Source organism: Malurus melanocephalus, unplaced genomic scaffold (assembly GCF_030028575.1).
Source record: "Malurus melanocephalus ecotype Western Australia unplaced genomic scaffold, MMel_1.1 scaffold_1405, whole genome shotgun sequence".
Lineage (NCBI taxonomy): Eukaryota > Metazoa > Chordata > Aves > Passeriformes > Maluridae > Malurus > Malurus melanocephalus.
The window spans coordinates 5,343-17,845 of NW_026624637.1; the positions used below are offsets into that span (position 1 = coordinate 5,343).

Here is a 12,503-nt window from a genome sequence, read left to right on the forward strand (position 1 = left end):
GAGTGGGGCCATGTGGCTCCCATTAGGAAGGGGCTTTTTGGGTCATGCAGGGGGAATCCACCCCTCAGGAAGCTCTCCTGGGATGGGGTGGCCTGGGGAACACTGGGGTCCCCTCATTTCTTAGAGAATCTCGATATTTTTGGTATAAAAATATCAAAAGGCAAATAAGAGCAATTCCAAATGTTTCTTCCTGCATYCCCTCAGTCCTTGGGATTTTCCCTGGCATTTCCATTCATTTTGGCGGTCTGCCTCATTCCCCAGGGCCCTGCRATTCCCAAATCCCTGCCGATTTATTCTGCTGGATCCCAGACTCCAGCAAGCTGCTGGTGAGCGGTGTCGGGAATCCAGGATGGGGCATCAGCTCTGCCACAAAGGCTGAAAATTCCCAGTGATTTGGGAAGAGCATGGGGTGCTGGAGACTGACAGGACATGGCTGCTGGGAAGAGCTGGAGCAGAGCCAGCCAGGCTCAGACACCTCCAAACCCAACTCCCCTGCCCTTCCCGAGCTGATGGATTCTCTCTCTGATGGGAGAAGGGATGTGGGACAAAACACGAGTCAGRKTTTTGCCTTTTTCAGCCTAGAAATGAAAMTTGAGATAATTTCAGTACAGGAGGTGRTATAAAAATGGGTCTTTAYTGGAGCTCCAGGGGCAGCCTTGGAAGGAGATCCACAAAATCCCAGCCCCACAGGGGTGAACGCAGTTTGATAGGCTTCAGGAAATTAGCATAATTGATAAAAAGCACCAATTAGGAGGACAAGTGGTGATGTCATTCCCCCCAGGTCAAGTCCCTTCTCTTGAGCCCCCCACCCTCGCTCCCAGCTATCCTTGGTGAGGGAAATGGATCTCCCAGACCTTGGTTCCCAGGAAGAAAAAGGATGGGATGGGACCTTGTACGTCCCAGCACTCGGAGCTCTGGAATGGGTTTGTTCTTTGTCTCTGCGGAAAAAGGGCAGGGGAAAGTCCTGGGAAGGTTGCAAATATATAAAAGAAAAAAGGCAAAAATCATTCAGTTGTCAAGATCCCAAATTTCTCCGTCTGCCTATTCAAAACTCCTCCCCGCTCCGAGCCACAGCGAAAACAAAGACCCCCACGAGCTGTTTTCAGGGAGGTGAAACGCTCCGAGAGGCGCCGGGGAGCCCTTCAAGGCCTTCATTTGAAACTGAAGCTCGAACCTGGCTCGTTACATCTCGAAACATCSGATGCGATCGCGCCGATCAAAGGCGCCTCGTTTGCCGTGTAATGAGGTGTCAAAGCGGCGCCTGGCAGCACAAACAGGAGCCGCTTTGATCCGCGGAACGAGGTGTTTAACAGCGCTGCCGGAGCGGCCTCCCCGCCGTTCGGCGGCTCTTGTTTGAAGGATGCTCTTGTTCCCTCTCGCGGTGTGGCAGCTGACGCCGTGTCGCTGTCACAGCGGATTGGGGACCTGCGGGGGAATCAGCGGGCACGGAACGGCAGCCGGGCTGGGGAGCCGCACCGARCGCTTTTCTGGCAGTTTCCACAAGGAATTGTTGGGGTTTGCCCCTTTTCAGGAGGGCTTTTTTGCCCTGAGAAATGTTGGAGTCGACGTGAGCTCGCTCTTGAGATATTTTGGGGAAAACCCCCACGATTCTGGAGGTTGTCTATGCTCCCGCTGCCTTGGGCTGCCTCGTCCCACTGCGGGGGCTCTGGGCTGTCACCGCGGTGGGGCCGGAGCTGCTCACGGGTCCCTCTGGCCGCAGGCTCAGCGCTGGCGCAATGAGAACTACGAGAGGCCCGTGGACCTGGAGGGCTCCGGGGATGACGATCCCTTCGGAGAAGATGAGCTGGACGACATCTACTCCGGCTCTGGCTCGGGCTGTGAGTACTTGGGGGGTCCTGGGAAGGGTCCCTGGGTGGCTTGTGGGGTTTTGGGGTTTCCAGCTGGCTGTGGAATTTGGGGGCTCCTCGGAAGGCTCTATGGCTTCCTATGGGATTTGGGGGATCCTGGGAAGCGTCCCTGGCTGCCTGTGGGATTTTGGAGCTCCTGGGAAGGGTCCCTGGCTGCATGTGGGATTTTGGGGCTCCTGGGAAGGGTCCCTGGCTGCCTGTGGGATTTTGGAGCTCCTGGGAAGGGTCCGTGGCTGCCTTTGGGTTTGTGGGGCTGCAGAGGGGATGTGAGGGAGGGGATTCCCTTTATCCACCTCCAGAGCTCCCTCCTGCCCTCTCCCAGGTAAAAGCACCGGAGCTGCCCCAAAGGTTGGGCTCCAGGGCCTCCATGCCCCAGTGTAGCCTCTGGCCCTGATGGGCAGAAATGGCCCTTCCAGAGACCCCAGAGGGGACTTTGGGGACTGCCACCCCATGGGSACCTGCAGCCCTTGGTTCTTGCTGATCCTGGAACCGTCCATGCTCCTGGATTTTTGGGGTGATGCCAGGGACCTCACTCCTCTCTTGTCCCCGTTTCAGATTTCGAGCCGGAGCTGGGGCTGGATACGGCCGTGAGCCTGAGCCCGGACACGCTGATGACACTGCCCACCACAGCGGCCGTGCTGCCCACCAGCGCCGCCCAGCCCGTGGCAACGCCCCTGGAGCCGTCCCCAACCCCACCAGACACCACCCCCGGGCGGGCAACCAGCGCCTGGTCCATCCCCAGGACCACTGAGGCACCAGCGATGCCCAGCTGGACACTGACCACCACCAGCACCACGGCCAGCGAGGCCCCGACCACCACGGCCACCACGACCACCACCATGGCCACCACCACCACCACCATGGCTACCACCACCACCACCACCACCACAGAGGCCACCACCACCAGCAGCACCACCGTGGCCACGGCCAAGCCCACCACCATCCAGAGGTTCCTGCCCCCCTTGGCCACCAAGGCAGCCACCACCCGGGCCACTACCCGGGCCACCACCCTGGCCACCACCCAGGCCACCACCCGGGCCACCACCCGGGCCACCACTCGGGCCACCACCCTGGAGACGCCCACCACGCCCCTCCCCGAAGCCAGCACGCCAACAGAGGTGGCCACGCCACGCCTTGTCCCCGCCAGCACGGCCAGGCCCAGGGCCCTGCCAGCGCCCAGCACCTGGAGGACTGCAGGGCTGCCCGAGGACAGCACGGCCGTGCCCCCCGCTGCCGCCACACCCCCGCCCCCGGGACCACCCCAGGTAGGAGCAGRAGCCCCTCTCACCTGCCAGGGCTCTGTGCAGAGCCACACCATGGCCACGGAAAGCCATTGGTGGCCACCCATCCTCGACCACCTGCTCAGAGGGAGGTCAAGGCAGGCTGGGCTCTTCCAATGGAACATCTGGGGAGCTGGGAAGGAGAAGGGGGGTGGGGRTTGAACCTGGGGTCCGAGCTCATGGGGGCACCCAGGGATGAGCCACAAACCCTGGTGACCCCGCACTGCTTCTCCAAAGCGGTGTCCCCAGGCAGGAGGGGCGCGGTGCCACATGCCGGTGTCACCTCCCTCCCGTGGGGACACTGCGGCTGCCCTCGGGCTCTGGTGTCGTTGCCCAGCTCCCGGCCCTCCCGGCAATCCCAGACTCTCCTCAATTACAGCTCGATGGTTCATTTCCTGCCCGCCGGTGTCCTGAGGTCTCGGAGCCCCTCGGGGGCCCTTGGCAGCGCTTTGACTGAAGCGTGCGGTGATTTGTCGGAACTGCTCCCTCTTCCCTGCCCGCCAATGCGAGCTGGGAGCGCTCGGGGCTCCCGCTGACCTTCCATTAATCCCTGTCACAAACGCGGTTGCCGCGGGAAGCGCTGAACCGTGCGCGGGTCCCGGGGCGGCGGGACACGGGGGGGACAGCTCTCACAGCTCCCATCCCAGCTCCCACCCCTGCCCAGCTCCCAGCTCATCCCGGATCCCGGCTGATCCCGGATCCCGGCTCATCCCGAATCCTGCTCTGGGACCGAGGCGGGTCCTGAAGAAGCTGTTTTCCCACACAAAGCAGGGATCCCACCAGGGTCTGGCTTGGGGATGCTCCAGCTCAGTGGCCACACAGCTGGAACAGGGGGGAAGCTCGAGGGGATTTGGTGGTGTGGAAGGGATGAGCAGGAGGCAGTGAACAGATCAGGAATGGGATAGAGGGCGTGGAATGGATCACATTCCCAGGCAGAATTCGGATCCCCTCCTTGCCGGGGGAATTGGTCAGCAAGGACAGCCAGGAGTTGGGCTGGCCCCATGGCCTGGGTGACCAGGACCCCCCTTCCTGCTCCTGCCCTTGCAGCTGGGAGGGGAAATCAAGAGGGAAGGAGCCCCCTGGAGCTCACACAGCGGGATCCCATCCTCCCTCCTGCTCGATGGCCTGGCACAGACAGGACCATGTGTCCCTTTCTGCTGGGAGGGGTCACCTGTGAGCTGTGACACTCACCCTACGCTCTGAGCCCAGCAGAGGGCCCGGGGTGGGCTAGTGGGAAAATGCTTTAGTGGGAGGGAAAGTTTGGGCTGGGGTCTCTTTAGGGGAAACTGCAGGGAACAGGTGACAGGTTGAGGATATCTGGTGTGGGRACAGAGAGGARTGGCCCAGCTCAGCCATGGTGGATKGGCTGTTTGGTGACATTGAGTTGTGGGGTTGTGTTGTCACCGAGTTATAACTTCAGTGGCACGGGAAAGGGGCACCCCAATGCCATCCCCATGTCCCCCACCCTGTCCTCAGTCCTGTGCCCCCCTCTGGTCCCTGTCCCCTGCCCCACTTTGTCCTTTCCCCCAGCAGGAGCCCAGGGAGGTGACAACCATCCCGGACAGCGAGCTGGAGGTCCCGGCCAGTAGTGGCCCCAGTGGGGACTTCGAGATCCGGGAGGAGGAGGACACAACTCGCCCGGAGCTGGGGAACGAGGTGGTGGCCGTGGTGACACCACCAGTGGGGCCAGGGCCCGGCAGGAACGCGGACTCGGGGCTGCTGGACAACACGATAGACTCGGGCAACTCGGCTGCTCAGCTGCCCCAGAAGAACATCCTGGAGAGGAAAGAGGTGTTGATAGGTGAGATTTGGGATTTGGGGGGAAGGGAGCTGGGCTGTCCTGGGARGGGCAGTGGGGTCACCCACACTCACCTCCCAAAATTGCCCCGTGGCTGTGCGGGGTGGTGCCAGGGCCTTCAGCCTTTGGCAGGAATGTTGGGCAACATTTGCTTCAGCTGACATGGATTTCCAGGAAAAAAATGGGATTTTTAAAACTGGAAATCCAGAATGTGTTGCAGTGGTGGCTGAAGAGCACCYGGCCACCACTGAGAGCTGCTGCCAAACTTCCAAAGCACAAACCAGGCTGGAATTCCAAATGATGCCCCCAAATTCTTTGTGCTGGAAGCCCAGCTGGGGCTGGGGGTGGCACTGAGGACCAGGGGTGACACTGATGGCTGTGGGTGGCACTGATGGCTGGGGAGAGGGTGGCACTGACAGCTGGGAATGGCACGGATAGCCAAGGAGTGGCATTGAGGGCTGGAGGTGGCACTGACATCCAGCGATGGCACTGAGGGCCAGGGGTGACACTGACAGCTGGGGATGACACCAAGATTGGGGTGGCACTGATGACCAGAGGTGACACCAACATCCAGGGGTGGCACTGACAACCAGGAGGTGGTACTGATAGACAGGGGTGGCACCGAGGGCTGGGGGTGACCAGGGGTGACATTGACAGTTGGGGGTGACACTGACATCCAGGGGTGGTACTGATGGCCAGGGGTGGCACTGACATCCCACGGTGACACTGATGACCAGGGGTGACACTGATGACCAGGGGTGGCACTGATGGCCAGGGGTGACACTGATGACCAGGGGTGGCACTGATGGCCAGGGGTGGCACTGATGGCCAGGGGTGACACTGATGGCCAGGGGTGGCACTGATGGCCAGGGATGGCACTGATGACCAGGGGTGACACTGATGACCAGGGGTGGCACTGACATCCCGCGGTGACATTGATGACAGGGGTGGCACTGGCATCCCGCGGTGACACTGATGACCAGGGGTGACACTGATGACCAGGGATGGCACTGATGACCAGGGGTGGCACTGATGACCAGGGATGACACTGATGACCAGGGGTGACACTGATGACCAGGGGTGGCACTGACATCCCGCGGTGACACTGATGACCAGGGGTGACACTGATGACCAGGGGTGGCACTGACATCCCGTGGTGACACTGATGTCCCTGTTCCTGCACTGTCCCCACAGCGGTGATCGTGGGTGGCGTGGTGGGTGCCCTGTTCGCCRCTTTCCTGGTGATGCTGCTCATCTACCGCATGAAGAAGAAGGACGAGGGCAGCTACACCCTGGAGGAGCCCAAGCAGGCAAACGTCACCTACCAGAAACCCGACAAGCAGGAGGAGTTCTACGCGTGACCGAGCGCCCGCAGTGCCTCACGCTCCCTCCCCGCCCCAAACTCTCCCCTTCCCCTTCTCCATCCAGCCTCTCTCTTTCCCCCTCCCCTCTCTCTCTTTTTTTGGGATCAGACTGTGAATTTTCCGAACAAAACCCGCAGCGGCTGAAGGAGGAGCAGTGTCCTKGGCGCAGGGGCCGCGGGGTGGCTGGAGCAGCGCCGGGGTGTGCCCAGCACCGCTGGCCTTTCTGCTGGCGGGAGGGACGGGACACGGAGCCCACRCCGAGGAGCCGGGGCGGCCGTGCCCGGGAACGCCCCGGGGAGYGTGGGACGGGCTGCCCACGGCGCCTGGAGCTCAACTGGACTTTCCCCACCACCACCACCACCACCATGGCAAACTCTGGGATCTGGACACCCCCTGCCAGCCCTGCGGGGAACGCTTTGGATTTATCCTCTTTGGTTTTCTATCCATGGAGGAGGGAGATTTCCTTCCTTCTGCCAGCCCCGTGGGGGTCACTTTGGATTTATCCTCTTTTTTTTTCCATCCATGAGGAGGGAGATTTCCTTCCTTCGGGCCGCACAGGGGTCGCTTTGGATTTATCCTCTTTGKTTTTCCATCCATGAAGGAGGGAGATTTCCTTCCCTCCATTCKGTTTTTGGTTTCTGGTTTCTTTTGGAATGGGCTCGGTCGCTCCGCAGGAATCCCCTCCCGTCAGAAGAGAGAATCCCCTCCCTTTGGCTCTCCAATGCTCCTGGAACCTTGGGAAAAGCACAAGGGGCYGGAACAGCTGGGATTTGCTCTTGGAGTGGGGAGAAAAGGAAATAAGTGCAAATGGGAATGATCCCTTAGGATCGCTGTTCTGGAGAGCTCGTGGAGCTGCACTGGGGTGTCCCAGGCTGCTGCCATCCCACCACCCCTGGAATCTCTGGGATCCACGCCTAGCTGAGCCGTTTGGCCTGGCAGGGACTTGGCTTGGCCTGGATTTTCACTGTCACCACCAAAGCTTGGCTCTGCGGGACGTTCCTCAGGAGGAGCTGGGAATGGAGATCCCAATCCTCACCCCGGCTCTTCCAGAGGGGATAACAGAGCTCGGCAAGGCCTGGGATGAACCTGAGGAAGGAAATCCAGGGAGGGGTGATCCCTGTCCCATCAGGCTCCRGCTGGGATCCCATTGGCATCCAGAGATGAGGAAGAGGAGGCAGAACCATCGCTCAGCCCCAGGGTTCATTTGATCATTGGAAAGATCCTAAAACCATTGGAAAGACCCAGGATTGACCGTTTTCCTTCATTGTTTAAACCCCCAGGATTGTTGGTTTTCCTTCACTGGTGTTTAAATCCCAGGAAAATCCACAGGACCGGAGAGCACTGGCCCTGGAACCCCCCAGGTGTCCCCTCTGAGGCTGCCCCATGTTCAGATCCCGACACTCCGGTGCCTTCGGGAAAGGCGGATTTTTCAGAGCGAGCTCTGCACAGAAGAATCGATTGGGATATTTCCATTCAGATAATTTCAGTTAGGATATTCCAATTAGGATATTTCCATTCAGATAATTTCAATTAGGATATTTCCATTCAGATAATTTCAATTTGGATATTCAAATTAGGATATTTCCATTCAGATAATTTCAGTTAGGATATTCCAGTTAGGACATTTCAATTGGGATATTTCATTTGGGATATTTCAACTGGGATATTTCAATGAGGATATTTCAGTGAGGATATTTCAACTGAGATATTTCAATGAGGATATTTCAATTGGGATATTTTAAAGGTTATTTCAATGAGGTGGCTCTTCATTAGCTAGAGCCCTGTTTGTGGGGCCGTCAAGGAGCTTTGTTGTCACGGTGGGTGAGATCTCGGTGGGGTCCTATGGAGGCTCTGGATTGGCTCTTGGAGCCATTTAAATTAAGGAAAAACYTTAATTTTTARTCTTAATTTTTTYAATCTCCATTTTAAATCTAAATTTTGAATGGGAAAATCCAATTTAAATCGGAAAAAAGTCATTGTTGCATCTCTGTTGCCTTGGGAATTCAGCTGCATGGAGTCAGGGAAGCTTTGGCTCYCGAGGGGTTGGGGGATTTCGGGTTTTAGGGCCCTGGTGAGGGTTCCAGGACATCAGAGCTTCTTTGGGGAAGGGATTTGAGAGACCAAAAGCATATTTTAAATGAATTTAAAYATAAATATAAATATCCACCCCTACAGGTATGACATGAAAGGAAATCCCTGGAATTTCTCGGTGCACTGGGACGGCTGGGTGGGATTTGTGGTTGGGAAAAGCTGGGAGGTTTGGGCTGCTTTTCCCTGGAATACTGCCCAAAATGCCCAACCTGACTTTACTTTGGTTTAGGGAGCAGAGCCCTGGGCTTGGATCAGCTCCAAAATCCACTTTTTTTAGCTGCTAGACTCAAAATCCTCCTGGCTGAAGTTCTTGGAGCTTGGAGAAGGCCCCGTTGGGTGTTTGGGGTGGTGATGCTGGGATGCACGCAGTGTTTGGGTGTGTGAGTGACCATTCCTGTGTCAATCCCGAGGGAGGATGAGGCTGAGGATGAGGGTCAGGATGAGGATGAGGATCAGGATCAGGATCAGGATCAGGATCAGGATGAAGGATGAGGATGCCCCAAAAGATGGAATGCCCTCAGAAAGATCCTGGTGCCCCCTTTGTGCTGCTCCAAAGTGAGTTTGATTTGATTTGAATCCACTTTGACTCCTGGATTTGATGGTTTGGAGGTTTCTGGCCCTGTTGGGATCATGCAAAGGGGAGTGACACAAATTCAGCCCACCAAAACCACCCAAAATCCCCATCYTTTGGAAAAACCTGGATATAATCTTTGGAGCTTGCTTTAAAAAGAAAAAAAAAAAAACCAAACCAACCCTCCCAGCTTAATCTTTTTAATGCTGCTTTTCAGAGCTGCTTCCTTTAATCTTCCTCATTCCATTTTTCCTCCCTATTTAATAGTCTGAAGTTCCATAATACCATTTTTTTATTCACTCAAGATTAACCTTGTCCCGCTCAGCCRGTGTTAAGTTGTAATCCCGGCACTTAAATCCGTCACAGCTCCTCCAGTGAGGAAGGCTGGAAGTGGGAGGGCACGAGGAGCCCGGGCAGGACTTCTGCAGTAATTAAAACATGAGATGAACTCATTAAAAAAAAAAAAAAAAAGGTGAAGGCGATTAAACTGCTCATCAGGAGTGACCAGATAATTCCTTATTCTTCTCCTGCTTCCTCCTGGAGAGGGAGGAGAGCTCTGTGAGGATTTTTGGGTTTGGAGCCTGTTTTTTGGGTGTTGATGATGTCACAGCCTCTCATGTCACCTCAGGTCCGTGGGGGCTGCTGGAGTTGTTGATTCTTGAAAGAAAAAACTTTGGTGCTGGAGGATGTGATCCTGTGCCTCCCTCCAAGGAGCTGGGATGGAGCTGAGCTTGGGTGGCATTTCTTGGGAAATCTCAAAAAAATTCCTAAATAATATCATTCCTCCACGAGCAGAGCCAAGGGGATGGATGAAACCCCGAGGGTTGGTGCAGGGTGCAGGTGGAGGCAGCTGCTCCAGCTYCGGGGCTTTTCAGGGATTCCTGGTGGGAAGAGGGATGGGGAGGAGGTGCAGGAGCTCCACAGGGAGGGACAGGGGAGGAGCCACCCCCAACTGCAAAGCCAAATTTTAGGAAAATTCATTTCATTGTTTCCAGCACCCTCCCTTCGCAAAGCCAGCCCTGGCATCATCCCCTCCACCCAAATTCCCACCCCTGGTGCTGATCCCAGCCAGGAACAGCTGGAGCAGTGCCCAGATGTGCTGGTTGTTCCAGCTGTGCCCCCTGAGGGATTTTCCGTGGCTTCCCCGTTCCTTTTTCATGTGTTCCCACTGTCCTGTGGTGCTCCCGAGCCATGGGGAGGCTCCTGGCTGTTCCAGTTGGGTGATTTTTGGAGATTTGGGGATTGCAGGGTGGGGTGGGCAGCTCTGGCAGCTGTGCCAGCCCTGGGGCTCTCCCAGCTGGAATTGCAGCGGGAAAATCGAGGATTCCAGGGAGTCCTGGGCCACATCGGTGAGGAGGAGGGAGTCAGAGGGAAGGGAAGAGCAGAGAGCCCAACCCAGGGCTGGAATGGGGCATTTGGGAGCAGCACGGGATGGAGGGGCCCAGGAACAGCCGGATCCAGCCCTGGGTGGGTTTTGCAGGGCTGGAAGTTGTCCCTTTCCTCTCAAAATCAGAGATTTTGGATATTTCCATAAGGAGCAGCAGGGCCCTGGGTGAGATGGAGTTGGAGTTGTCCCTTTGCTCCCAAATCTCTGATTTTGGGCCTTTCCAAATGTAGCAGTGCTGGGGGGATCTGGCTGCAGGGAATGGGATAGATCTGTGCTGGATGAGTGCCAGGATGGGCTGGTTTGTCCTGAATTTCCCCACTCCCTCCCCAATTTCCCTGATGATCCCTGTTTGGGAGCTCCTTTGCCTCATCTCCRTCTCCAGCYCCAAAATTCTGAGCTCTCCCTGCCRTGAATYCCCARCTCAGAGGCTYTCACAGGGACARACTCATTGGCTGAGAGCAGAAATGGGGTTTTAAATTCCCTTTTCCCCCCTTAACCGCCCTTGTCAGGACTTTTCCTGGACTCCAAGGTTTTCTACCAGGCTCTGAAGTGACACTGAGTTTTCAATCCTGAAAGGTTTGATTGGAATAAATTCCCTGGGCTCGCTGAGAGCCGGGCTGGGGCTGTGTGTGTATATATGGGAATGTAATTAATGTATAGGTAGAGATGTATAGACCTGCACGGGGTCGGGTTGGGGTCAGCTCCAGAGGAGGAGGAGGAGGAGGAGGAGGAGGAGGAGGAGGAGGAGGAGAGGGAGGAGGAGGATTTATCCTCCAGGACCACGTGTTGGGCTCTGCAGTCCTTGGCCCCAAGGGATGTGGGATTCAGTCTCATTCCCTGTCCCAAGGGATGGGGATTTCCTGTCCAAAGAATATGGGATTCAGCCTCATTTCCTGTCCCAAGAGATGTTGAATTCAGCCCCATTCCCTGCTCCTAAGGATGCAGGATTCAGCCTCGGCCCCTGTCCCAAGGGATGTGGGATTCAGCCTCTCAAATAAATTCCTGCCGTTTCCCCCTGCCATCCCTGCCCTTCTCATCCCCCCCGATCCCGATCCTGATCCTGATCCTGATCCCGATTCTGGTGCCGGTGGGTTGGGATGAGTCAGGGTGTGGGATCAGGAGCCTTTTGCCACTGGAGGGCTGGAGCAGATCCTGGGATGGGATCCAGGGATGGGATCCTGGGATGGGATCCTGGGATGGGATCCAGGGATAGGATCCAGGGATAGGATCCAGAGATGGGATCCTGGGATGGGATCCCGGGATGGGATCCAGAGATGGGATCCTGGGATGGGATCCCGGGATGGGTTTCTGGGATGGGATCCTGGGATGAGATCCAGGGATGGGATCCAGGGATGGGTTCCCGGGATATGTTCCTGGGATGTATTCCCGGGATGGGTTCCTGGGATGGGATCCAGGGGTGAGATCCTGGGATGGGATCCTGGGACAGGATCCAGGGATGGGATCCAAGAATGGGATCCAGGGATGGGATCCTGGGATGGGATCCAAGGATGGGATCCCGGGATGGGATCCTGGGACAGGATCCAGGGATGGGATCCCGGGATGGGTTTCTGGGATGGGATCCTGGGATGAGATCCAGGGATGGGATCCAGGGATGGGATCCAGGGATGGGATCCAGGGATGAGATCCTGGGATGGGATCCTGGGACAGGATCCAGGGATGGGATCCCGGGATGGATCCAAAGCCCCACTGAGCTCCAGGGTGTCCCCAGCCCTTTTCCCTGCAGACCCCCCTCACTCTGGAGTGTTCRAACTTTTTATTTCTACTTTTATTTCCCCCGTTATTTTGATTTTTGGATTAAAAAACCCCGATTTTTTCTACCCCCCGCATTCCAGTCGGTCCATCCAGTGCTTCTCCCAAGGTCTCCAGGGTGCCAGGGATTTTTCCTGCAGGAATTTCCACTGTTTTGGGTCCCCCTGGTCGAAGTGACCCTGGCCCAGCTGACAATCAAACCAGACTTCCGAAAAACAGGAATCCATTGCAGTTTGATAGGAAACTTTTTAAAAATCCCCTCCCCTTCTCCCTCACCATCTCCAGGATAAATCATCATCACCCCCTGGTCCTTCTGTAAATAATCATCAAACCTTCTTGTATAAATTAAAAATAAAATAATTTAAAAAAAAAAA

The 12,503-nt window shown here is 56.6% G+C and overlaps 1 protein-coding gene across 1 annotated transcript; it reads left to right on the forward strand.

The window, feature by feature from the left end:
- Nucleotides 1-1,720: 1,720 nt before the first annotated feature.
- Nucleotides 1,721-9,149, forward strand: SDC3 (syndecan 3; the record flags this gene model as incomplete). The annotated part of the gene is made up of 4 exons (XM_057387866.1): nucleotides 1,721-1,838; nucleotides 2,424-3,133; nucleotides 4,679-4,949; nucleotides 6,141-9,149. Coding segments are annotated over 4 exons (1,266 nt in total), but the record flags the coding sequence as incomplete, so codon positions are not given.
- Nucleotides 9,150-12,503: the final 3,354 nt, after the last annotated feature.